The sequence below is a fragment of the Salvia hispanica genome, unplaced genomic scaffold, assembly GCF_023119035.1.
Source record: "Salvia hispanica cultivar TCC Black 2014 unplaced genomic scaffold, UniMelb_Shisp_WGS_1.0 HiC_scaffold_763, whole genome shotgun sequence".
Taxonomy (NCBI): domain Eukaryota; kingdom Viridiplantae; phylum Streptophyta; class Magnoliopsida; order Lamiales; family Lamiaceae; genus Salvia; species Salvia hispanica.
The window spans coordinates 10,831-36,502 of record NW_025952536.1 but is presented as its reverse complement, the minus strand read 5'-3'; the positions used below and the strand labels follow the sequence as shown (position 1 = coordinate 36,502).

At 36.0% G+C, this 25,672-nt stretch overlaps 2 protein-coding genes, 1 long non-coding RNA gene and 3 pseudogenes across 3 annotated transcripts; 3 read left to right on the top strand and 3 right to left on the bottom strand.

Annotated features, from left to right (window-relative positions):
- Nucleotides 1–685: 685 nt before the first annotated feature.
- On the bottom strand, nt 686–1,484 carry LOC125199992 (thymocyte nuclear protein 1-like). The gene has a single exon (XM_048097812.1). It carries the CDS (start codon nt 1,463–1,465, stop codon nt 974–976), a length of 492 nt encoding a protein of 163 aa, XP_047953769.1. The 5' UTR covers nt 1,466–1,484; the 3' UTR covers nt 686–973.
- A 1,428-nt stretch (nt 1,485–2,912) lies between these two features.
- Nucleotides 2,913–3,371, bottom strand: LOC125199985 (phytosulfokines 3-like). Its single transcript, XM_048097806.1, has 2 exons — nt 3,240–3,371; nt 2,913–3,132 (listed from the first exon to the last, which is right to left on the bottom strand). Exons 1-2 carry the CDS (start codon nt 3,366–3,368, stop codon nt 3,004–3,006), a joined length of 258 nt encoding a protein of 85 aa, XP_047953763.1. The 5' UTR covers nt 3,369–3,371; the 3' UTR covers nt 2,913–3,003.
- Nucleotides 3,372–4,702: 1,331 nt separating this feature from the next.
- Nucleotides 4,703–6,424, top strand: LOC125199984 (annotated as a pseudogene).
- Nucleotides 6,425–8,738: 2,314 nt separating this feature from the next.
- On the top strand, nt 8,739–11,049 carry LOC125199986 (annotated as a pseudogene).
- A 564-nt stretch (nt 11,050–11,613) lies between these two features.
- On the bottom strand, nt 11,614–12,954 carry LOC125199991. The gene is made up of 3 exons (XR_007172654.1): nt 12,791–12,954; nt 12,470–12,576; nt 11,614–11,660 (listed from the first exon to the last, which is right to left on the bottom strand). It is a non-coding gene; the product is annotated as an uncharacterized LOC125199991 (long non-coding RNA).
- A 5,940-nt stretch (nt 12,955–18,894) lies between these two features.
- Nucleotides 18,895–25,205, top strand: LOC125199987 (annotated as a pseudogene).
- Nucleotides 25,206–25,672: the final 467 nt, after the last annotated feature.

The window sequence follows — 25,672 nt, the reverse complement described above, 5'->3', positions numbered from 1 at the left end:
AGTATTTAGTTTGATGATCCATAAATACTAAAAAGTTACTAATTAAATAATAAATAGGGACACTTTAGTAAATAAGTTAAAGTAGAGAGCAGAGAAATGATCTAAGCTTTTATTGTTAGTTAAAAATAAGTTAGAAAGATAATATAGAAATATAACAAGTGATTTTCAAAAAAAATAATAAGCATATTTTTGTAGGACACACAAAATTTAAATTAAGCATACTCTTTTGGAATAGGAAATATTCCTTGTTAGGAAAATCTAATAATAGTAGTATCTACAAAAATAAAATCTATATAATTGGAAATGATTAATTATTAAAAAATAAATGATTTATTACAACACAATTTTCGAATAAAAATCTATTGAACATTCATAATAAAAAGATGTGCAATATTTCTTTTTTTAACACTCTTCTTTTTCATCTATTTCTTGCTGGTGAAAATTGACAAACTTATAAATAACACGTGTTTTAATGTGAAATTTGGTAAAGTAAAAAAGAGATGAAAAAAAGTAGTGGAATGAATTTTAGTAGATTATAAGTCCACATTATAAATGATGCGTAGATTATTATTTGTTGAAAAAATTTTAATTTTAGACTTTGTCTAATTTTGTAGGGCCCAAAATAGTAAAACTAGTCTATTTGTCTCGTTGACAAATGAGTATGGTATTTGCATTTGATAACACCTTTCATCAAGTTGGTGCACAAACCATTGCAATTTCGCGCAAAAAAAATGCTTGAATGCTGCCCAAAATATACACAAAATACTTAAAAAGCCAAAAAAAAGGCAAAATCTTGCATATCATCAAACACCTAAGCTAATCATAATCACCACTTCGATTCTTATTTCCGCAGCATCGCACATTGGCATTTGATCAAACCTTTCGTCAAGTAGGTACACTAAACTAGTAAAAGTCCGAATGCAATTTTGCACAAAAATACCTTAACAAGGCAATCAATCAAAAACCAAAATCTTCAGTGAGGCATATTATCAAACACCTTATCCTTATCACCATCATCCTCATCATCCCCATATCCACCTCCCATCCGGCAAACTCTCTCCCAAACCCCCTTCTCCACCGGCAAAACGGACAGCCTGGGCTGCCTGAACAGCGCGAACTCCACCCCTTTCAACTCCTTCTTCATCTCCGCCAGCCCCACCGCCGCCCTCATCTCCCCCACGGCCCTGACGTCCACCGCCTCCGCCTCGTCGTACCACTCGCGCACCACCTCCACCACGCCGACCACGCGCCGGGATTTGGCGCCGGAGTGGTAGAAGAAGCAGAGATCCCCCATTTTCATGCTCTTCATATACTTCTGCGCCTGCTTGTTCTTCACTCCGTCCCAATTGGATAAGCCGCCGTTGGCGGCTTGGTCGTCCCAAGACCACTCCGCCGGCTCCGTTTTCAGCAGCCAGTAGTTGCATTTCTCCTCCTCCGATTTTAGGTTTTCATCGCTGATTTCCATTTTTTATTTTTTTTTTGTTTTATTTAATTGCGCATTTGATTGAAGGCATTTAAAAGGAGGGAATGCTGATTGAGGCGGGAAATATCTGTCAACAGTAATAAAATTTGGCGCCATAAACATGGATTTTATCAACACTCATTATTTTGTTAGTGAAACAATTAAAGTGATTTATACCGAGTTAAAAATGGTGGGACATATTAGATTATTAGTAATTAGGCTTATAAATAGTTAGAGTTGGATTGTTATTTTGTCGACTTGATAACAACTCAATTCATTAAGATCATATCCAAACATATTTGTTTGCATTTCGCGCCTTTAAATGCGTGGCAATTTTAATTTCGCGTCTCTGATGAAGACGCATAAGGAATACACATCAATTCAATCGTAGACAGTTGGATTGCTGAAGTGATAAAATCAGCTTATTTTCGATCTTGCACTAGTTGACCAATTAGACTCTCATATATCACATTTTGGTATTATTTTGCTTTTGAAATCCATTAAAATTAGTACTAGTAATTTGAAAAAAATGCATATGAGACATTCTAACTCAAGCCAATACAACTACAATAACTTATGTTTGTCACCTTCACCATTCAACCAATTTGATTATCTTTGTAACACGCCTTTATTAGAGACGCAAAACTTAAACTCGTCTCTCATAAGTTGAGATAACGGTGTTTGCACGATCAATAAAATGAAATGATCTAGACGTATTGTGGGGATATAGGACTTGGTAGTGTTATTGTGGTGGTTATGGCAGTGAGGACAAGGAAAAGAGGGATGTAGTCACTCACTCACTTGTGGAATTGGTGATGAAGGCGGCATTTGAAAACTAAGAAAATAAAACATAATCCTAAAGTTAATAAAGCAATAAAAATACAAGGAATAAAAATAAAAGTAATAGGAGTATTATTATCAATGGGCTACTCGAACGCGACCTGAACCATTCGAAAATTATTGTATTATTATTGGGTCAATCTGATAAAGACGCGAACACGATAAGTCATGATATTAACCCATTAATTACATGTTTGTGTATATTGTGTCGCTATATAATAAAAAGGCACACGTAAATAGATTTGTCGAATGGACAAACTCAATCAGCCTATACTAGCTCGATCGCCAGAGAAGTCTATATCTACTTAAATTGTAGGGATCACTTATTATAGACTTACTTTGGTGGCTTGATTCACTCGACAAAGTCTATATCTAGTTAAAAATTGTAGGGATCACTTATTATAGACTTCGAGCATTGTTTTTATTAATTGATTTAAATTAGATTAGCGTGCACTTATGTTCATTTTTTTGGATCAATTTTGAACCATTTTTGAAGGATGGGTTGAATTAATAAGAACAAGGAACTCGAATCATAGAGTCAATTGGTTTAGTTCATATATTAAAAATGATTCAAATTTTAAAAAGAACTAAACGTTATTAATAAGGAGATTTATTACATCCATATGAAAACAAAATTGTATTAATCTCTGAAGCAATAACATAAATTATTGAAAATGGTTGCATACTTGCATATATAAGGATCACGGCTTCTTCTTGTTTTGGTTGTAGATGTAATCAAGTTGAGCTTCAACCATTCTCTTCATCATGCACTCATCATCTTTCAATCCGACGCAGTTATCTCGATCCGCCTCCTTCTCCCCGTCCTGATCCTAAAAAAATCACAAGTCGTCATCGTTAATAAAATTCAAATTTACATACAAAACAGAACGTTAATAAAAACGTGCATGCATGTGTTACTATTATGTGCGAGGCTCACAGAGTGATGATTCTCTATGGGAGTGACGTCGTGAAATGCGGGGCCCGGCCGGGCAGTGGCGTGGGAGGAGAATAGAAGGAGGAGGAAGAGGAGGGTTGTGAGTGTGCAAATGGTGGTGGTTTTGGCCATGGTGTTGGATTTTTTGAGTAAGGTCAAAAGTTGTGAGACTTGTTTTGGTATATAAGTAGATACAAAGTGATCGGACGGTCAATATTTTATGATTAATTAATGTAGGAAATTGTATTCGGAGAAGGAGATAAGAGCGTGGCTACAAGAATGCTACGCCTTTCTTTTTTTGGAAATTGGTTTTATTTGGCTATGTTGTATATAAATGTAAAGTAAAATTTGTCCAATTTGAAAGGTATTTGGAGTTGGAGAATTTGTATGTGTAAGTAAATTGCTGAGGTTGAAATTTTAATTATGATTAAGTTACGAAATAAATGTCTAATTGAGAATCGTAATTAATAAAAAAACCGCTGAGGTTATGTTTGTTTTCATTTTTATGCAATTTATTTTGGATGATTAAAATGAATTTATCACAAAAAAAATTTAAATTGATACTGTGATATGTAAATATGGATTTATATTAAGCAAGTTATAATTGTTTTAAATTTTCTCTTATGAAATGCTAAATTATACAGTAGTTTATTGAAGGGTTTTTGGCTTTTTAAACCAAAATCTTTCCCCGAATTTCGGTTTTGCTGAACACGAACTTTCATTTCTCTAGGATTTTCTCCCATATGGCCAGTAACGACTTAAAACCGGATTGTCTACATGTCAATTTTAATCCTTATTTGTCACTAAATTCATTACTTGGATACTATTTGGCACAATAATACATACAATCACAATTATTACATAACAAATGACAACTTTTGAATAAACAAAACACAAATTTAACATTTTGAATTATGCTATTCGGGTCGGAAATGTGCTATTCGGGTCGGGTTGGGAAAATTCTAACGAAATGAAAGTTCGTGGTTTTAAAAACAAATCTCGTAGTGCATGGGAAAAACCAGAATTTGGGAAAAGATTTTGATTTAAAAAGCCAAAAACCCTTTATTGAACTATAACGTACTAGAACCTTTTTTTTTATTTTCTTTTTTTCTCTTCAAGTCCAGTATTTTTTATTTTATTTTATTTTGTGTACGTCAAGAAATTTACAATTTTGTTTCTGGTTAATCAAATTTTTCCAATTATATATGGAGAAGTTGATTTTAAGATGAAAATGTTAAAGTTATCACATGGTAAAATACTAAAATTAGATGTTTTGAATTTTTTTCTAAGAAAATAGTTGTAGCTCGATTATTATTGATTCGATTAATAATTTATTTTAGAGATAAGTACGACGAAAAACAATGCTTTAAAATTAAAATTTACATTAATAACATTTTAAATTTTTAAATAAAATTAACAATATATATATATACACAACGACGAACAGTTCTTCTCCCAAACTCATCCCATCTGTCTCTGCAAACATGAGACTCAGACTCAGATCATTCGAATCTAAAGAAACCCTAAAAATCGAAATCCCTAATTCCTCCACTCTCCCCCAACTCCGGCAAATTCTCTCCCAAACCCTCCCCAATTCACCATCGCCTGCTTCAATCCGCCTCTCTCTTAATCGGAATGACGACATCCAATCCGACGGCGCAGACACCCTCCTATCTCTCGGAATCGCCTCCAGCGACCTTATATATTTCTCCGTTGAAGACCCGGCGCCGGCCACCGCTTCCGTTTCCCCAATTACCCTACCGCAGGTGACCGACTCTACCCCTACGCCTCGCTCTAATCATGCCGAATGTTCGAATCCCCAAATTACGCTCCCCGAAGCGGATGATTCCGATTCCGTTATGCTTGATTCTGATAAACGGGAAACCCTAGGTACGGATGCGAGTAACATGGAAGTCGATGACGACGGTATTGAAATTGATGGTATGGGTCATGAATTGGATGATGTTGTAGATAGGTCGTTTTCCGTGCCTGGATTTCTTAGGAAGGTGTTCGCGGCGGAGTTGGGCGACGATGGGGGCGCGATCACAAGCTGATTGTGATCGCGGTCCATGCGGTTATGCTGGAGTCTGGATTTGTAGGTTTTGATGAGAGGGTAAATGCAGTGGTTGATGGTTTTCAATTGCGCAACGAGTGGCCGTCGGGTCTGTTTAGGGTTTCCTTGTCCTACACTCTGCGTGAGAGTATTGTTGGTTCCGATGAAGCTATTAAGCGTGTGGTTTTGAAATTTCAGAATTTGGGGAATTACTTGAATGTTTATGGTACATTAGACAATGGATCATCAGCCAAGGAGGCCGGCATTTTGGGGTTCGATTGAACGAGGATGAATTGGTTCCTTTTCTGAACGTTGTGTGGGCGAATTGTGGCGCGATGGAGAATGTAGGTGGAGAAAATGGAGAATCTTCAGGCATATCTCCGGAGAAGGAGGTGTTTAGGTTTTGGAGGACTGTGAAGGATAATCTGGCGCTGCCATTGTTGATTGATTTATGCGAGGAGACCGGTTTGGAGCTTCCTCCCTGCTTCCGTGCGGCTGCCAAGTGAGCTCAAGTTGAAAATCTTGGAATCCTTGCCTGGTGTTGATGTAGCAAGAGCGAGCTGTGTGCTCGGAGCTGAGGTATATGGGGTCGAGTGATGACTTGTGGAAGACCAAGTTTTGTGAGGAGTTCGTCATTGAGATGAAAGAAGCCAACGTGAGTTGGAAGAAGGCATTTGCGACGGCTTGGAGCAGGCGGGAAGGCTGCAGCGCCTTGCGAACAGAGTTAGAGCTTCACCCTATTGGCCGGTGCCGAACTGGCCTCAGCCTAGGAGGAGAAGGTATCCCAATCCACTCATGTTTCAAAGGGTAGCGCGGTTTCTAGGGGACAAGCCGCCACATGGTGATGACCCACTGATCAGGCGGCATATTCCTGTGAACCCTCATCCTATGAGGAGCTTTTCACCACAGTGTAATCTAGGCAATCGTGGTGGTAGGTTTCTTGATTGAGTATATGCATACATGTTTATAGGAAGTTCTATGTTATTTCTATTGATCTTTGCGTTGTTGGTACTTGGTAGTATGTTCAATTATAGTATAAAATAGTTTGGTATTGACATTTTATTCCAGCACTGCTGTTGCTGTACATGTTAACCTATTGGTAATTTTGATAAAGGCTGATCCTTTATTTTCTCCATTTCTATGGCATTGTTTGTTTTGTTTTGATGAAGTTGTGTTGTTTTATTGGAGAAGAAGTCACCTAGTTTGGCAACTGGTTTTGCTGAATCTGTATATACATATTTACAGCTGTGTGTGTGAATATATTGTTCTGTATATTCACAAAACTCAGCAAATATTGATGCACACTGAATATGATTTAGCAGCCATGGAGAAATGAATTTTGGTTTCTCTGTTTCTGATGATTTTGCCCCATATTTTGAACATACAAATTAATGTCAGATTTGATGATTTTGTTAGTGGAGTGGCTGAAAGGATATATCATTGGCTTTGAATTTGATTTCGATTCATATTTGTAGGCATTGAATCAAATTTTCAAATTTGTTGAATGCAACGATAGTTGAGATAATATACTTAGTAGTAAGAGTGTCCATAACAGTGGAATAGTAGTCATATTCTAGCCAAAAAAAACTTGTTTGTATGGTCATCAAAGTCATGCCTCAGCCATATAAACTTGTTGTCGGTCATCAAAGTCATGCCATAGCCACCAGTGGCGTATCCTGATTTTGATATGGGGGTGCGAAAAAATTACTCCGACTTAAAATTTTTGTTCTCTTTGTTATGTTTTCTTAATGTACCAATATTTAAAATAAAATCTGTGTTTATTTTTTTTAAACCAAAAATCTTCATTTTAGATAAATAAAAAATTATTTTTTAGTGTCACGTAGAGAGTAAATTATGCATATGAAATAGAAATATCCATGTTTTGTTACTTAGCATAGATCTAAAAATGTCCTGCGTATAATCTAAAAATGTCCCACGTATAATTTTGTTCGCATTTTGTATTATATATGATGAGGAGGTTAATTTTATAAATATTACTTTATGATACTTACTTCAAATTAGTAGTTTGTAAAATATTATACACTATATTAGATACAATTATCTATAAAAAATAATTAATGAAGATTATTTATGAAAGAATATAAAATTATAGTATTAAAAAGAGCAAGTTAGTAGTGGTTGAAGTAATAAATGTTTGTTAAAAACGAAACAATTAATGAAACGTAAAATGAATTCAGAAGGAGATATGAATTAAAAACAACATTAAATTGATAAGGAGGTGATATGGAGTAAAATAATGTTAATTTGAAGAAGATAAAACAAATAAATTAAATTGATAAGGAGGTGATATGGAGTAAAATAATGTTAATTTGGAGAAGATAAAACAAATAAAACAAGAAATGTGGTTGAGAAGATTCAAACTTGGAACAACCAAGTAGAGAAGAGCGCATTTGCCACTGGGACAGATATCAACTTGGTAAATATATGTGCCACTGGGACAGATATCAACTTGGTAAATATATGACTATATCGATTTCCATCAATGAAGATATCGCTACTTACTTTTCGTTGTTTTGAAAAATAATATAAAATAGTTGAAGTGGAGAAAAAGTAAAATCTGTAAGAATTATGTAAAGAAGACTTCACTCTACATAATTCTCTATTCTTTACTCTCTTCATCTAGCTATTTTATAAAAAAATTTAAAACGAGGGCAAAAAAGAAAGTGCTTATCTTGAGCGGAGATAAACTACAAACTTTTGGGGTACAGTTCCCTTGCTCCCATTTGCATACGCCACTTGCTCGCCACATAAAACTTGTGTCGATCCACGCCATAACCACGCCTCACATTTTTATCAATTATTGGTATATTTTAATTAGATTATAATAAAATTAATTGGACAAAATAATTGGGAATAGTATTTTATAAAAAAAAATTAAAGAATTTTTAAAAAATATTTCAATTTTGATTGTTGCGGCGATCTCGTGGCTCTAATAGAGCCGTCACGATCCTCCATTTGCGAACAACCGCGCGCTGTGGTCCTATTGTGGACACTCTAAGATACCATATGGGATAAGGTAATTAGATTATGTCTAGAATAAAATTAGTATCGGTAGAAATCAGATAATTAATTATAAATTATAATGTAATCTTGACTATCAATTAAATTGCTTCACGATTAACCAATAGATCGAAGTTCGAGCTTTGAAATAGGACAACTGACGTATGAACAAGTAGTATTTTTTTCACTAAAATGCAATTTCGTAAAGAAAAACCACAGTCACAAGTTTTTTCCCTGAAGTAGTAACAGTTAAATTGCTCTGCTTAAATATAAATTTTGTTTTTTTTTGATAAAATAAAATTGAATATTTATTGTGGAGAAAAAAAAGGCTAATTGGATTATTCAATTTATTAATCAAGTAGTTGACCGCTATGTACCAAAAATTTTCCCAAATCTCAAAATAGTCCCTAAAAAGTTGCCAAATTCCCCTGCCGTCTACCGGCAGAGCTCCCGCCGCCACCGTTATGGCGGCGACCGCCGTTACTCTCCGTTCTCAGCATCTCTATTCACTTCCTCGAACATTACCGTTATCTCACTCTTCCTTCGTCGATTCGCATAACCTCAAGACCTCCACTATCGTCCAGTTCCGCCGCTATCGCACAAGCGATTCTCTTCTCCCTGTAGAGGTCAAATTTTGAATAAAGTTAAATCGGAGATGATTTATGGCATTTCAACAATTGATTGGCTTTTGATTCGTGCAGAGATGCCGGAATCCGATCCACGAAGCTCGGGCTTGGAGCGCGAGGCAGCGAAATAGTATGGTGATGGGCGACTACATCGATGATATCGATGAGGATGATGATGATGACGACGATGAAGAAGAAGAGGAGGAAGATAGAAGCTTGGATCTTCTGATTAGGTTTGTGGAGAATGTTTTCAGAAAAGGTGTCCAGAAAAGCGCGCAGAGCCGTTAAGTCTGTTTTACCAGTCCCTATCTCCACTAAATTGGTAAGGGCTAATGTTAATTGCCTGCAAATACTAGCATTTAGGTTTAAATTCATTATGCCTTGATTTGTAATAATTTCTAGTTCTACTATGGAAAATATACTTATCATTCTTCAATAGAGATGTATATTATTCTGGTGCTCTGGTTTTGAAGTGCATCAAGTGTGCTTTGAAGAATATGCATTTTGACATTTTTCATGGTGTTTGATGCTGCCAATGAGAGTGAATATGAAAATTTTAGGTATATAAACATGAGATTTGGTTTGGAATACTGAGGTGCAAATATAGTTTGCAACTGCTCTATTAATAGTTTCTGCATTTAGGTGGAGCTGGTTGATTTTGTCTTGCATCTTTAATATAGTTATCAGAATTCTGGCTACCAGAATCGAAGTTTTGTAATGTGATTCTGTGAATACTGTATGTTTTTCTTATATTGGGTTAGGTTGCATCTTGTAAAATAAGCGGGGGTGGTAGAGGAGGATGAAAGATAGCAGTCTCGCGTAGGTCAGGTCGGAGTTGAAGTGTAATTGTTCAGATTTCAGTTTTACTCTACAAGAAGTTGATATAGTTGAATATGTGAAATTATACTACTAGTATTTATGATCTCATTGCTATTCATCTGTTAGTTTTTTAATTATACAAGAAAGTTATTATGCATAGTTTATTAGGGGTAGGTGGTGTAACTTTTCAAATGATGAGCTTTCTAACAATAAATTGTCATTTTCATGAAGCATTACACGGCTTGACAATTTATATTGTTAATTGCTATCCACAAGCCTCTAGAAAAAGTTATTAGGAGTAATATTTTGGGTACACTATACCTTAGTTACAGATGACAGTGGGTGCTCTTTTACCTCAAGTATTTTTAGACAAATTATTTTATGCTCTTACCTTGAGCTGTTGTATTCTCTCTTTCATATACAGGTTGGATTTGCTGTGAATGGAACTATAATTTTGACTTTTATGTGGGTTTTGAAAGCTTTTCTTCAGGTAATACCTTCGTAAATTTTGCTTTCATTTTAGTTTATTGATAGTTTTCCTAAAGTGATAAATAGAAATGAATCGTTTCATCTTTTCTTGATTGTTTGAGATTTTTTACAGTGCTAGACTGATTCTAAGTTTGGCTAACTGGCCTTCGGAAAGGCACTTTATTGTTTGTCAAGTACAATCAACTAGATTTGGATTACATGCATAGCAGAGGTAGAGGGTTATTACTAAGATAGGGTGTACTGTTTTAGTGTTCGCTGTAGTCAGATGATAATTTTCTCCACTACGTTAAAAGCTCCTTTAGTTTGGTCCTTGACTCCTTGCCATTGTTTTGACCTATTAGGATTTAAATTAATATTACGCGTTTTAAACATGTTGTATTTGACACTGATACATTGGTCATAGACTTGTAACAGTGCCTGAACTCTAAACAACAATAGGAGGGTAATTGTTGTTTTTCCTAGTCCCGATACTTCCATTGATGGATGGGCGGGTTTTCTTGGTAGTATATCTACTGCATAAAAAATTTTAGCCATATTCTTATGTGATAAATAAAATTTTTCCCCATTCCCAAATATAGTTTTGGGGCTCAAAATCTTCTATTTTTCCTTGGTGCTTTGCCCCGAGAGGGCCAAGTCTTGTATTTCTAAAAAAACTTGAAGAAGAGTTGAAATTTTCCCTTCCTACTGCATATAATTTTAGGGTTTTTTTGAGCTTGGGGGTGTAGTGTTCAAGTATTTTATTTTTCGTGGAATATGGAGTGGGATCTCATACTTGGGAGAACCGTGTTACAGAGCAAAAAGATAGCCCCACGTGGGAAAGGTCTCAACCTGCAGATAGGTATTGTGTTTTTCTCTGAGAGCAAGTTTCTTAAAAACCAAAGAACATATTGATTCTGGGGCTTTGACTAGGAAAAGATCCTTGGTGAAAAAATACACCAACTGAAAAACTTAAAACCCAATTTGAGGGAAATTTTTGTTCATGCATTTTTTTCTTAAAAAAAGTTAAAATTTGGGGTATTAGCCTTTTATTCATCTGTTATAAGAAAATAATCTTTCCTCAGTTTGTTTTTTCAACTGTAGGAATTTTGTTCATTACGGTCTAGATTACAACTTAAATACCTCTGAGTCACTCATTCATGAAAAAATTTCCCGAATACATTCTATATTAAGTTCAACTTGAGAAAAACATTCTATATTAAGTTCAACAAAAGTGATGCTTTTACACATTCTAAGTTGTGTTAAACAAAAATTTTAGGATCTTTGATGAAGTGGAAATGCTGCTATACACAAGTTCGATCCTTAATTTGAGGGGGTGCAGTCTTATACATCCCTCTTTTTCGGTAATTCCCTAAGGGGGGAATAAAGGGCGGAGCCGGATGATCACGTCCATCGTGAACAAAATTCTGTTCCAAAGTACTGCACCAGATCATGGAGGTCAGTTACATTAGTACTGAAAGTACTGAATATACATTAACACATTCATCTACCATTGTCATAGAAAAAAAGGGAAAAAAACAACTGCAGTAGTTCATTTCATGGACATAAGCCATTGTCTAATAAAACCGGTTACACTGCCCATAGCTGAAATAATTATAAAGTCATTAGACAAAGTTCTGTGAACATGACCAAGATTATACTCCTAGATGGAATCAGGCCATTGACAAGAATATCCATTAGTGTGGAAATAGACCCTGAAACAGAGATTGCAGAGAGCCTCTAAAACTCTACAAGAAGAAGTAAACCTGGTAAACATAAGGGAAAACTAATATCCTAATCATAGTCAAAGTCCTAAACAAGGAAGCCAACTTCTCCTTTGTCTTTTCAAAAACATAAGCAATCAAAAAAGAACAAAAAGTGAGTCCCGGGGCCTAGGCCTCAAAAAACCGAGGATCCAGCTCTAAATATAACTAGAACTCTAATTTGATAGCATAACAGGTGTGAGATAGAAGCTGAACTGAAGGACTTTTAGGGACATCTCAACATTTATGGCTGATGTAAGTTAGATATGTACATCTCACGTAAACGCTTCCATGGATTTCCACATTAAACGTTTTGCTCCTTTTATCAAGATGATTTTGTCATCACGGCATACATGAAATTGCACATAATCGAATAACAATAATCTAGAGAATATGAAAAAGAAAATCATGCTTTGAGAATCAATCGATAATGAAGTACTAAAAGCAAGTTGCATGAACACACAATGAACAAGAACAGGAGATTACCAGATATAGTGCAAGGAAAAGTGCAATATTTACAAGAATCAACGGCCAAAATGTCAGAAAAAATGTTCCTCCGAGGTAAGCAGAAGTTTCCCACGCGGGATCAAACCCTACATTACGAGCAAAAGTTCAAACAAATGCCAAGTAGAAATCATAAACCAGGAGGCTATTTCACTCCAAAGAAATATAAGACAAATCCATTTCTGAATGGCAAGAAGAAACCTAAATAAACATTCAATGACCTAGATCGGAAACAAATACATCTAAAATTTGACTCCATAAAGTAGCAATTCATTGAATAAATCAAAACAGTAATCTTCCTACCTCAAGACCTTCACTATTAAGCGCCATGGACGTTTCCCTCTGACCGGTGAGGTTTGTTTCTGCACCAGTTGTGGTGCCATTTCTTCTTGAGTAACCCCAACCCCCATCTTCTTCCCTAAACTTCATCTCCTCATCCCTCACAACACCTGTGTTCTTTTCCTCAAGTAAAGTGGGAGTCATCCCTCTTCTTCTTAGCTCCTTCATAAATAAAGACTCGGGAGGTTCTTCACCTGAGACATAAAGCCCCAAAAATGTTCACACGTCTGACAAAACAAGAGGAAACTAATCACAGGCATATGCAGAATATTTAATTCAATTTAAGTTCTTTACAAATTAACAGTAAAATCTAAAAATAGCTAACATCAAAGTTCCCATCTTTATGATCATAGTAATAAATTATCTGTTCCAAATGGTGAATTTTTTTAAAAAAAGAAAAAAGAAAAAAAAGGTTGCCCATACTCATACAGCAGAAATCCGCACCTACTTACCATTACTCTGTTTTCCACCGTCTTCTACTTTGCAATTAACCCTAAATCTTCTGTAATTATTAGCAATTCCTGAATTCCGTAGCCTAATTCGCCTTTTCTGCGAGCTGAAATCCGCGCGGAAACAGCCGATTTTGGACTGTGAATTTGATGGAGCTGATTTTAACAGCTGAAGGCAAGCCATTACAATTACGGGAAACGGAAATTCGAATTTGCAAACAATAAATGGATTTATCTGAGGTCACGCAATGATCAGTGGGAAATACGAAGTTTGATACGGAAGCGAAACAAAGCGTGAATTTTAACCAGAGGGCCGCCCCCTGGCGCATTGTAGAAAATGCGGGATCTGGGTGGCTATTCTGCGCCATGCGTTTGTTTTGTGGCCAGAAGGTAGGTGGTGTGGAGCCGTCGGATATCTGGAGAATGACGTGTCACATCAATCCCCATAAAGCAAGATTTTAATTGCAAATTACATCATTATTTTAAGACTAAAGGCTAAAAATTTAAAACTGGCAGAACGTATAGTTTTATGATTTTATGTACATTTTATCTTTAATTTTGGCTCGAACATTTAACTTCGAATCATAATCGGTCCTACATTAACTGTTCGTCTATATTTAACGAGCAATGTACAAAAATCGGTCATACACTAACTATTTGTTACATTTAACGGTCATCGTTATTAAATCCCGGGTTTGGATGAGCGAAAAATGTCCAAGCAAGTCATGACTAAGTATCTGAAAATGGTGAAACCGCTATATATATAGATGGAAAAATGTCCAAGGAAGTTTGAAATTTGCTTATCCGAAATCGGGTTTTAAACTTGGCCAGATTAAATATAGACGGAATAGTTATGTAGGATCTATTGTGATTAAATTGAAATTTTCGGGAAAATTCAAAAAATAAAGATATGACAAAAATAATAAAATGAGTTCACAACCAATTTTGGTTTTACTCTTATTTTAATTCAAATTGTAAATGAATTTAATTATAATCTTTATTTTATTGCAAAATGTTACTCCATGCATAGAGTGTGAATGGAAGACTTAAACCGTCAGCTCGATTGACTATCACTGTCAGCCGTCAACAATGGTGTTTGCTGAAATGTCTTTTCCAGAGATAGTGAGAGAGCTAGAGAGAGAGATATGGCTTTTGCCTCAGTGATTTGTCTCAAGAACACAATTGAGCGGCTCACAAATTCATCCAAAATCGTGCTCCTTCCACCTCTCAACAAATCATAGAATTTACCCACAAAAAGCTTCAATCTTTGCAAGAAATTCTCGAAAAATTGGACAGCAGCAGCAAGAGCTCCACCAGGAACAGAGTAAATGCTCTGGATGCAGAAATCAGAGACATTGTATCCAAATTCGAAGATGCACTCCATTTCCGCCTCTCGCGTCAGATTTCTTCACAATCTCAGCCAAACCATCCATCGAAATTCTCCATAGATCTGCAGGACCTTGCTCGTGATGTCGATTCGTTCATCGAAACGGCGGAGAAGATGGAGGAGCAGTACGCGAATCTGCTGGAGAATCTGCTGCCCGAGGGAGAAGACAAAGCTGCTGATTTTGACGGAAGCAAATCGAAGATGGTTGGATTATCCGATCTGTTCGGTAATTTCAAACGTATGTTCACCGTCCCCAACTATTTTGGGCTGCCGATTTTCGCTCTCGTCGGAATGGCGGGAATCGGTAAGACTACTCTTGCTAAGGAGATATATTATGATCCTCTGATTTTGAGCCATTTTGATTGCTGTGCTTGGGTTAAAGTAGGTAGAAAATGTGAATTGAGTGAAATCCCTTGGCACATTCTTGCTCAAGTAGATAAATCTTTTGGAGATGGAGATGGAGATGGAGATTGTGAAATGATAAATCAGCGTTTATATGAATTTTTGAAGGATAAAAGATACTTGATTGTGTTGGACGATGTGTGGGAAACGAAGGTTTGGGATTATTTGGAGTGTTGTTTCCCGAATAGCGATAATGGAAGAAGCCGGATCTTGATTACAACTAGGCTGATGGAAGTATGTGATCACTGCAATAGTAGAGCAAGAACTGTGCCTTTTCTGAATAAAGAGGAGAGTTGGGATCTTTTCTGGGAGAAGGTGTTTGGTGAGGAATGGTGCCCTCCTAAACTCGAGGAAGCGGGGAGGAAGATTGTGAAGCATTGTGATGGCCTTCCTCTCACTATAGTCAAGTTGGGAGCTCTTATCTAAAGTGGATATCACGGTTGAGTACTGGAATGAGGTGGCATCGGACAAAGAGAACTCTGTTTTCCTGGAGGTGTACTGTGAAATATCAGAGATACTTTTTCCCGAGTTATGAATACTTGCCTCAACGTTTGAAGCCATGCTTTCTTTATATGGGTGTTTTTCCTCAAGATTATGAGATTTCGGTCCAAACTTGTGGATATGTGGATGGCTGAGGGGTTTCTTGTGCCAAATATTGAAGAAACATTAGAAGATTGTGCTACAAAGTGTTTGGTTGAGCTTGTTTCCCATAGTCTCGTCGTAGTGTGTGAGGAGAGCACCATACTTCGTCGTAAGGTGAAAACTTGTCGCTTCATTCTTCCCTGTGGCACTTTTCTAAGATGGAAGTTCGCAAGAACAAGTTCTTCAGTGTCCTAAATAGCGCGCCTATGGTCTTGGAGAAGGTTTTGAAGGTGGACGGAGATTTTCCATCCACAACAACGTTTTGTTGGGTATAAAAGATGTGTGTGATACATTAGAAGATGAATGTGCAATTACTGCACGTTCCCTCCTATGTGTTGGTCCGTATCATTGCTATCCGGTACCCTTAGGCTTCGGTTTGAGGTTTCTCGAGTACTCAAAGCTCTTTCGATCCGATTATATGAATTTCCAACGGAAGTGTTGGAACTAGTCCAGTTGAGATACCTTGCCCATACGTACAATGGAGATCCCCCTGGTTCCGTGTCCAAACTCTTTAACCTTCAGTTTTTGATTATCCATCGCCATCTGAGCATTATATCGAATCCATCTCAATCTTATGTGCCTCTAGAGATATGGGATATGAAAGAACTAAAGCATCTACAGATAAGGGGAAAGGCGACCTACAAGAAACTAGTTCTGGCGCGCTTGGAAAACCTACGAACACTTTTAGATGTGAGTGTTGCTAGCTGCACCATTGGGGTTCTTCAGAAAATTCCAATCTAGAAAAGCTTGGTATCCAAATTGAGTTGGTGCCTGATGATGATGGTGAACCTTTTCAATGTTTGAATCAAATTTCTTGTCTTGATAAACTAAAATCACTTAAATGTATTGTTTCTGAACCCTGAGCTAATGCCCGAGCCTGGGTTTGCTGCTCCTGTCTCAATGTTCCCATCGAGCCTAGTAAAGTTGCACTTGAGCGGGCTGTGCTACCCCTGGGAATATATTAATACTGTTGGTTTGTTCCCAAAGCTCCATGTGCTGAAATTGAAATGCTATGCCTTTCGAGGCCCGAAGTGGGAAGTCGATGACTTTAAATTCCAAGGCTTCGGTCCCTCGTGATCGAGGAACGGTTTTGGGTCGAATGGAAGGGGGGAAGTGGATGCTTCTCAAGGCTTAGGCATATCAGCATAAAACATTGCTACAACTTGGAGGAGTTCCATTGGGATTATGATTATTATTTCAAGGATGTTGAAGTATTTGACAGCAACCCTTTAGCTGAAGCTTTAACCAGATAAAAGATAGAAAAGAACGTCGTTTCCTTCGTTGGCTTCCATTCTTCGTGGGAGGATGGTAGTCGTGGGTAGTAATTTGTGTAATAAGATTTTCGTGATGCTTTTCAGCTCGTTTGGTTCCATGATTAAATGTCATGACTAATCTTATCTTTTGTTCAGTTGTAATTTATTTCCAAAAGCTCAACTCGTGACAAGCTTCATTCCTCTCAATTGGGACACCAAATATAACGTTCTTCAAATCAACACCAAAATCCAACCTTTTTATCATTCCACCAAATTTGACAGCTAAATTTTTTTTATAATTTCTTAATTTAGATTTTTGAAGTATAGTGTGACTTTGATGTAAAATGGAACACTTTTAATAATAAAAATGTCCTAGTGATGTTGATGTGATTAACGAAAGGTTATGATTGGATAAAAGCACTATTAGGCTCTAATTATTTTAAAGCAATACGTATATATGAATACGTCACTGATGATAGGTATATATTTAATACTCCTTGATAAATGTCATTTTAAAAGAATCTAACTTATTCACTATTTTCATTTGAATTATATATTAGAAATCAAGCTTTGTGATATACGAAGTGTCGTATCACATTTAGTTGACAAAATTTACAAGCTAGTGTATACGTATCACTAAGCTTAGAAATTGTGATACGAAGTATAAAAAAATGCAGCTAAGATACATATTATCCTTATCCCATAATAATTAACAATGAATTTTAATTTTTTTTAAAAAAAATAATTCACGTATGTGTCTTACAACTTGGAGCAAAAATTAAAAAAAAAACATCACAAATTTGTACCTGCAATATTTAAATTTTCTATTTGAAATTATATTAATAAAAATTAATGGGTTTCTTGATATTAGGAGACATTCGATTCTACCAACTCTACCATTTCCATTAAAACGTAGCACTAATATTTAATTTTAGCCTTTTTGAGGCTCTATTTCTAATTTACAACCACCAAATTTGGACCTTTTCACTAAGCAGTACTTCATCATACATTGAGTTCAAATAACTACATTGAGTTCCAAATTTTGTGTTGTCTTTTCTAAAACAGCACTTCTCATTGTCCTAATTTACCATTTTGATCTTTTGAAACCTCAATTAGTGAACATTGGTGTTATATTAGTTGCATGAGCAATTAATGCGGGATTTATATATTAAATGTATTACAGTATTTCACTTAATATAGTAGAAAATGTTTTGAGATGAGTTCTTTATTTTGATCTCTTCCTTACATACTATTGTAATACTCCATCGCCGCTATTAGAATCTCATTCCTGGCAGACGGGTTAAGAAATTATTAGAAAACTAGATTGAAAGAGTTAGTTGAATATGAGTCTGTTTGTATATATTAGTTTTAAATGAAACGAAGTAAATGAGTTACATGAATGTGATATCTTATTACCATTTATGTAAAAGAAACCGAATGGACGAACTAAATAAAAATGGACCTCATATTTGGACGGAGGAGTATCAAACTCGTATTTTTATTCCACTCATTATTATTCAATTTAGTCGTGAAACCTTTGTTCGCTCATAATACATTTAATCATATATCTAAATTGGGATGAAATGAGTAATATTTAGATTACATTTAAAAAGACATCATTAAAAAATTCACAAAGTCCAAAAATGGCGTTATTTGGTGGAGTACTTTATTTGATAAAGTAATGGATGTGAAATGAAATTTGGCATTTTCTAGGGTCAATGTTGCAAATCACCATAAATTAAGGACAAAAATGTCAGCTCAATCAGCTGCCGTTCTTCACAATATATGTATACATGCATTCTTCCCATGAATCTGTATATATTCACGCACAATATAATCATATATGTAGCGCTCTGCTCTTCACCTACGCGCATTGATCCTGTATTTTCGGTTATTCAAAGCCTTGTCACACTCAAACAACAAAAAAGTTGCGGATTAATTAAGAATTTGGCGATTTTTCAAATTTTACCGACGATTTGGGTGTAGAGAGGGCCACTAACAAGGCGAGAGGGTTCAATTTCTTCCAGACTTTGGGGAATTTTGAGTGGAGCGGTTTTGTTTCGTGTTTTTCTTCGATTGGCGAAGCGCAATTTGAGTATGAAATTGAATGCGACGATTCTGTATTCATGCGTGGATGACGAGAAAGAAGAGGCGTCGACGCCGCCATCGGAGAGCTCGCCGCCGGCGCCGGCGAGTATTGTAGTGGGCTATGCGTTCACTTCGAAGAAGAAGAAGAGCTTTCTGAAGCCCAAGTTTATTCGCTTCGCTCGGTACTCGTTCGCCCGGATTTATTTTCTTATTTTCTCGTGATTTCTCTGTAGAAATGCGATGATTCATCGATCTTTTTACATTGCGCTCTGTTTAGGTTTTTCACATCTTTCGCTGATATCCGTAGTTCTATCTTCTTTGTGATTACGTTGCAAATTCACACATGTTTAATCGTTTCAATTTAATCTTAGAACATGATGCATGCAGAGGTGTTCTTGGCAATATGTATTTTGATTCCGAATGAGGGAATGGACTAGATTAGTGATTTGGTCGATTTCTGTCCTCTTGGAATGGATAATTTTGATCGGTTGGTACATTTCCTTTCTTACTCTGTAAGAAAGATTGATAATTATAACTATGAAGGATTCACATTATTGAGTGGCTGGTTTTCTGGAACTGTTTGTTTAACTTATCTAAATCTATATGGTTTCAGAAGGAATCATACATGTGAAATTCTTCTTTGGAAGGAATATTCCATTATATGTGCTCTTAAGATTACAGTCAACTTATTTTATGACCTAGGTATTTAAAATCATCTGTTGCTTTCCCACTGCAGTGGAAGATTTGGTATTTAATGCTTGTCCCTACTGCTGCTTGTAAGAATTTAGTACTCCACTGCAAAGAATTAGTTTAGTGAACCCCACTTGTCTAATTTTTCACAACTAAAAATGGACATAAATCCATTATTGATTTTTATTGCCAAAATTTCCATCTGCCCCACTGGCCACTGTGATTGCTGATACAGGCTAGATCCAAACAAAACCATTTGAATTGTAATTGGCTGTAATCTAGTTGATTGAGAATTCTTCTGGGATCTGCTAAAACTTGAGCGCAATATCTTCTTTTCCAGTTTCGGCTCCAAACATGTTCTAAAACTTTTGAAGACCAGTCCTTCCTAATTTAGTTATTTCCCCTTCATGGCATAATCATAGTTTAGTTGCCTGATTTTCATTAAAATGCAAGTATAATTTGATAATTTCTATGTTATGCTATTAACTTATCCTCAACCAAATAACTTGGAAATTTGAGGCTGCAAGTTTTGATTGGTGATTCTCCAAATGTCTGCTTATTCATTCTATTCTTTTTTTGTTTATCAATCTGTTATCACTTAACTTCAACTTGTTCACCACATCACTTGAATCTTGATAACCATAAATTTTCCATTAATTTACTGAAAACCCCTTAGATGTTTTGATGAGGTATAATCTACTTTTCTGGTCACTTAAGGGGTAACATTTTCTAATGCAGAAATAAGGGCATTCAATTTGTTCCAATTGATCTGAAAAGAGCTTTATCAGAGCAGGGTCCATTCAATATTGTTTTACACAAGGTTTGAGTTATTACTGTCATATTTGCTTGCTAACTGTTTGAACTACAATAGATGCAATGTCAGTATTGCTATTTTAGATGTTAACACATAGGTATTAATGGTCCTTTGACCATCGTTTTAGGAAGAAATTCTGCACCAAACCATTTCAACTGAAATATATAGTGGAAACTGAGCCCAACAGGATCCAGAGGTTAGCTTGCATAAATGGAAATGAAGGTTAAAAAGAATGAATGATTGTTTCTTGACATATTTTGTTAAGCAATTAACTAATAAATTTTAAAGTATAGCCTGATCAGAAAGGATGCATTATAGCTTTTCACACTCAACCATAGTTTTTGGATTCAATAATCTCACTACTTCTGATTGTCTGCCCTCTTCTTGTTCATTTACAAGTGGCACTGCACTAGCCAAAATTCTCTGAATATCTTAGTATGTAACGCAAAGTCCAAATAAATGTCTATTGCTATATTCTCTCTCATCATTGCTAACTTCGTCTTGCCTTGTTGGATGGACCAAAAGCTAGCTCGGATATTTTTTTTACTTGGCATTAAACTAATTATCCTTCACGATGGCGAGTTTCTTGATATCGAGTTTTTGACACCAGTATTTCGAGTATTGACCAACTTGAACCAACCTCTTCAATATTAGAAATTAAAGTTTGTAATTTTATGTATTTATTTATTTTTGGTTTTGCAATGTGAGAGAAAAGAATGTAATAATGAATTAAAAGAACCATAGGAGGACAAATGAAGTTAACTTTAATATACATCTCATTTACTAAGACTAGCAATTATAAATTGCCTTAAAAGTTTTGCATTTATTTTGTCAAGCCAATGGCCCACTGTAATCATGAATTGCCTTCTTATAATATGACGCTTGTGTCAAACCAAAAAAATATGTAAAATGCATATTATCATACTCCGTTGCCCTCATCTTTATTGATTGATTGCACTTTTTGATTTCAGTTAGAAGGGAGGGACTGGTCCCAGGTTATTGAGGTTTGTGCTCTCAACTTTATATTGGTTTATGAATCCAATGGTCTAGTGCTGCTGTGGAATTTCTACTGTGAGAACTATGCCATGAATCCATAAACTACTTAGTCTTCGTTGTGATTCATGAGGATCAAACAAGTGAGGATTGTACTTTCTAGATCTAGTATACTTGTGCAGGTGTAGGTCTGATGAACTTTTGCTGAACAAGGGGATTTTGATGTCCTGAGTAGCTTGTCCTAGTTGGCAGTAACTTTTGAAGCCTTTACTAATTGTGACAGTACTCAGAATTTAATCAAGTTGGAACTTAATGTTATTAGCTATATAAAAAACACCCTGTGAGCATAAACAAAAAAGCAAATGGTGAACAAAGGCTTCATACTACCCCGCATTTGTTTTCATGTGTTCCCAATTCTACTAATGTTTTGGTGATGAAATAATGATAGAATTACACATTCACTTTAAATAATGTTAGCCTTTATGCTACAGGATATTTTAATTTGACTGGTAGAGTTGCTAGATTGGCCATTCTGTGAAGCCTTATAATCTTATTACAAAGTTCTAGGTTTTTGTCAGACTTCAGGGAATCTAAGATCTCTCTAAGACTATTAGGATAAACACTTTTTAGTGTGTAATGTTGTCAAAAGATAAAACTCAAGATGGAGTAGATTATTACATATTTCCTTATTTCTGTAGAATGCATAGAAGATCAGCATTTCATGAACCCCCCTTTACAAGAACGAAATGAATTAATGGACTGGAGAACTTGAAACTTAAAATGGTGACTGGGAGGACGAGCTACTGTGGTTGACTAATTGAAATTTTGGCTCATGAAGTAGCTACGACCTGTGTATTTTCTTGTGGAACTAATTACAGATTCATTTCTCTCAGTAGCTGACTAAGGTCTACAGTAACAAGCAAAGGAAAAGAAAAATGTTGCATGTGATCTATCTTGCTTTGGAGAGAGATCCAAGGAAAATTAGAATATCATGCCATGTTTTAATGAAATCTGTTTCTCATTTGTAGCCAAACATTAGAAGAAAGATATGTGTGTATAAAGTCTAGTCAATAGGAACAAATCAAGTCTCTGTAAAACTCAAGGTACACAGACGAAACTTATAACTGTTTCTCATGGAACAGACCTATTGTAGTTTAATGTTTAGTAATATGTCACTTCCCTTGCTTGTTGCTTTAAAAGAGAGTAATCTTTATGTTCCATCCTTGCGTGTCAGTCTTGAACATAAAAGGCCTTAATTCTGAATTAACTATTGAAAACAAGCAAAGTAGGAGAATGCAAGCATGGATGAATTCTTAGCCTAGCTGGAAAAGCTAGTTATTTTATATGCTGCAGCATCTTTCTTTCAGTCTCATTCTATTTCATATTTTCCATTGAAGGATTATCAGAGATTACATCCAGAGGTGACAGTTGTTGATCCTCCTGAGGCCATTCAGCATTTACGCAACCGTCAATCAATGCTTGAGGTGGTTGCTGACCTGAAATTGCCCGAATCTTATGGTAAATTTATGCACAAGCACAACAGTACTCTTGTCACTATATGAAATGGTTTCTTATACTTCAGTCTGCCCTTTTCTTGCACCGTCCTTGCTATTTTCGAAAATGGGTCTTTTGTCTTCTCGACCAAATCTTATCTTTGTCAGTTATGGTTCTGGTAGATGAGTTCCAGACTATTTGATCTTCTTCAGATTAAATACATGGTGCCTTTTGGGTATAATTGTCGCAGGCAAGGTTTGCACTCCACGGCAGTTGGTGATTTCAAAAACCCTACTTCGGTACCAGATGAAGTTGTTAAAGCAGGATTAACAGTACCTCTAGGTAGCCTTATTTTCATTTTCGATGGAGAAACCAATTTAAACTTGTTCTAATAAAGCATGAAATTATTCATTTGACTCCTATTTTTCTCTTACTATTAGTGGCAGAATGTGGGTGGTTTTTGGTTCTGTTGTAATTTGGTATGCACAATCCAGTAATCCACAATGAACAAAATTCATGATGCTTTTGTACCTCCAAGTATAGAGTTCGTAACTCTTTGGTGTTATCATTCTGAATAAATAACCTAGATATTGATAGAGTAAAGGCGGATGAATGCAAACTGAACAGAAATATTATAGAGATAGATCACTCTGCTACGATCCTTCTATTATATACTGTAGGAAACCCTAACCCTAAAAGCCCATGCACACGCTCTCGCTCCCCTGACATATGTGTACCAACGTGCCCCCATTCTAATAGAGATGATCATGGAAATGTGATAAGCTAGTTAAAAATTGCACGTGACAATAATTTGGCAGTGTTTTTCTTTCCATGAAACGACGTATTTTACTCATTATTCAGGTTCTTTGATATGTTAAGCTAGTTGTTTCGTTCTCTCTGAGATGTATAACCTGTGTCGTGTTCTGCTGTTCCAGTTGTGAAACCACTTGTAGTGGATGGAAGTGTAAAGTCTCATGCGCTTTTCCTTGCATACGATAATATTTCCCTATCCGAACTGGAGGCTCCGATGGTTTTGCAGGAATTCATTAATCACAGTATGGGAAGTTTGTTGTCATCTTCTGTCCTTCTTTCAGCTATTGCTTATTAAATTTGAATTACTGATATGTTACTCTCAATGGTAGGTGGTGTCCTCTTTAAAGTTTTTATTGTTGGTGAGTCTATTAAAGTTGTCAGGCGTTTCTCTCTGCCTGATTTAAGTGAAACGGACATATCAACAAATTCTGGAGTGTTTGGCTTCCGAGGGTTTCTGGTGCTGATTCTTCTGCAGATGATGTGGATCTGGATCCTGCTGTTGCTGGTAAGTTTGATTGTACTTGCAGATATTACAATTCCACAACCTGCGTGAGTGGAGCTCTTTCTTTCATTTCTCTTCAATTCTTGCCACGCAAAATTTTACTAGTCATTCTGAAATCAACTAGGGTCGATGAAACAGTCATTTTTGTTTTAATCTTTGGTGCTTGAAACCTTGTCCCTATGTCTTGTGAGAACAAGTACTGGTTGCATCTATTTCTTTTGTTGAAATGAGTAACAGCTCACAATCTCATTTCACATAGTTAATTAATTTACTGCAGAGCTTCCTCCGCAGCCTATGCTTGAGATGCTTGCAAAAGAGCTCCACCATCGACTGGTAAAATCCATTTTCATTGAAATTTTGCTTCATCTATTCTGTAGTTCTGTCGACTTGGCACATTAGATAAGTGATTTTCTGAGCTCGGTAATATTAGGGACTTCGGCTGTTCAATTTGGATATCATTCGCCAGAAAGGGACCAAAGATCGGTATTACATCATCGATATCAATTACTTCCTGGTTAGTGCTCGTTAATTTCTGAATTATGAGTCTTGATGTGAAACTAGAGTAAACAAGTTGAAACAGCAAACTGCTCCTTCATTACTTTTAACCTTGTATTCTTTTTCTGAATCGCGTTAGTGCTCACGTCTTGGTGCTGAGGTTTGGTTGTTGCAGGGTACGGAAAAATGACTACGAGCAAATATTCACAGATTTTCTTGTTAGCCTTGTGCAAAGCTAGCTAGAGAGTATACATACACATGCATGGTGCATTGGCTATTGGAATGAGTAGATATTGTAAATTGTGTATCTGCTTGTAAATGTGTTTCTGTTAGTAGCAGAATTGCTAGTTACCAATATATTTTGCCATCCCATCCACAATTTGGGTGCTCTTTTCTTACACTTTTTCACGAATATTTCTCTATAGTGCGAATTTTGATATCATATGGGGGTTCTATTAGTTCCTTCCAAGTTTATTATAATTATATTGTTAATTTGCTGTTACAATTTTTTTGTAGAATCAAATTCATATTCTATAACTTTCCAATGTCTATTTGGGAACTTCCAATGTCTATTTGGGAACTAATATTTTTTACAGTTGTGTGAGGACACATTTTTGTGAAGGGTATAGTGATGTTGTGATTGAAACAAAGAAGATGCATGTTATAGAAATCTATGGGTTCATTCTAAAACTAATTGGTGATAGGAAGAGGGTCCATGAAACTTATATCCGATTTCAGTTGTCTTTGTACACCGATGTGGGATAGTTCTAATATTATTTTTTAGTTCAATTGCCAACACCCTCCTTAAACCCTTCGAGGTGAAC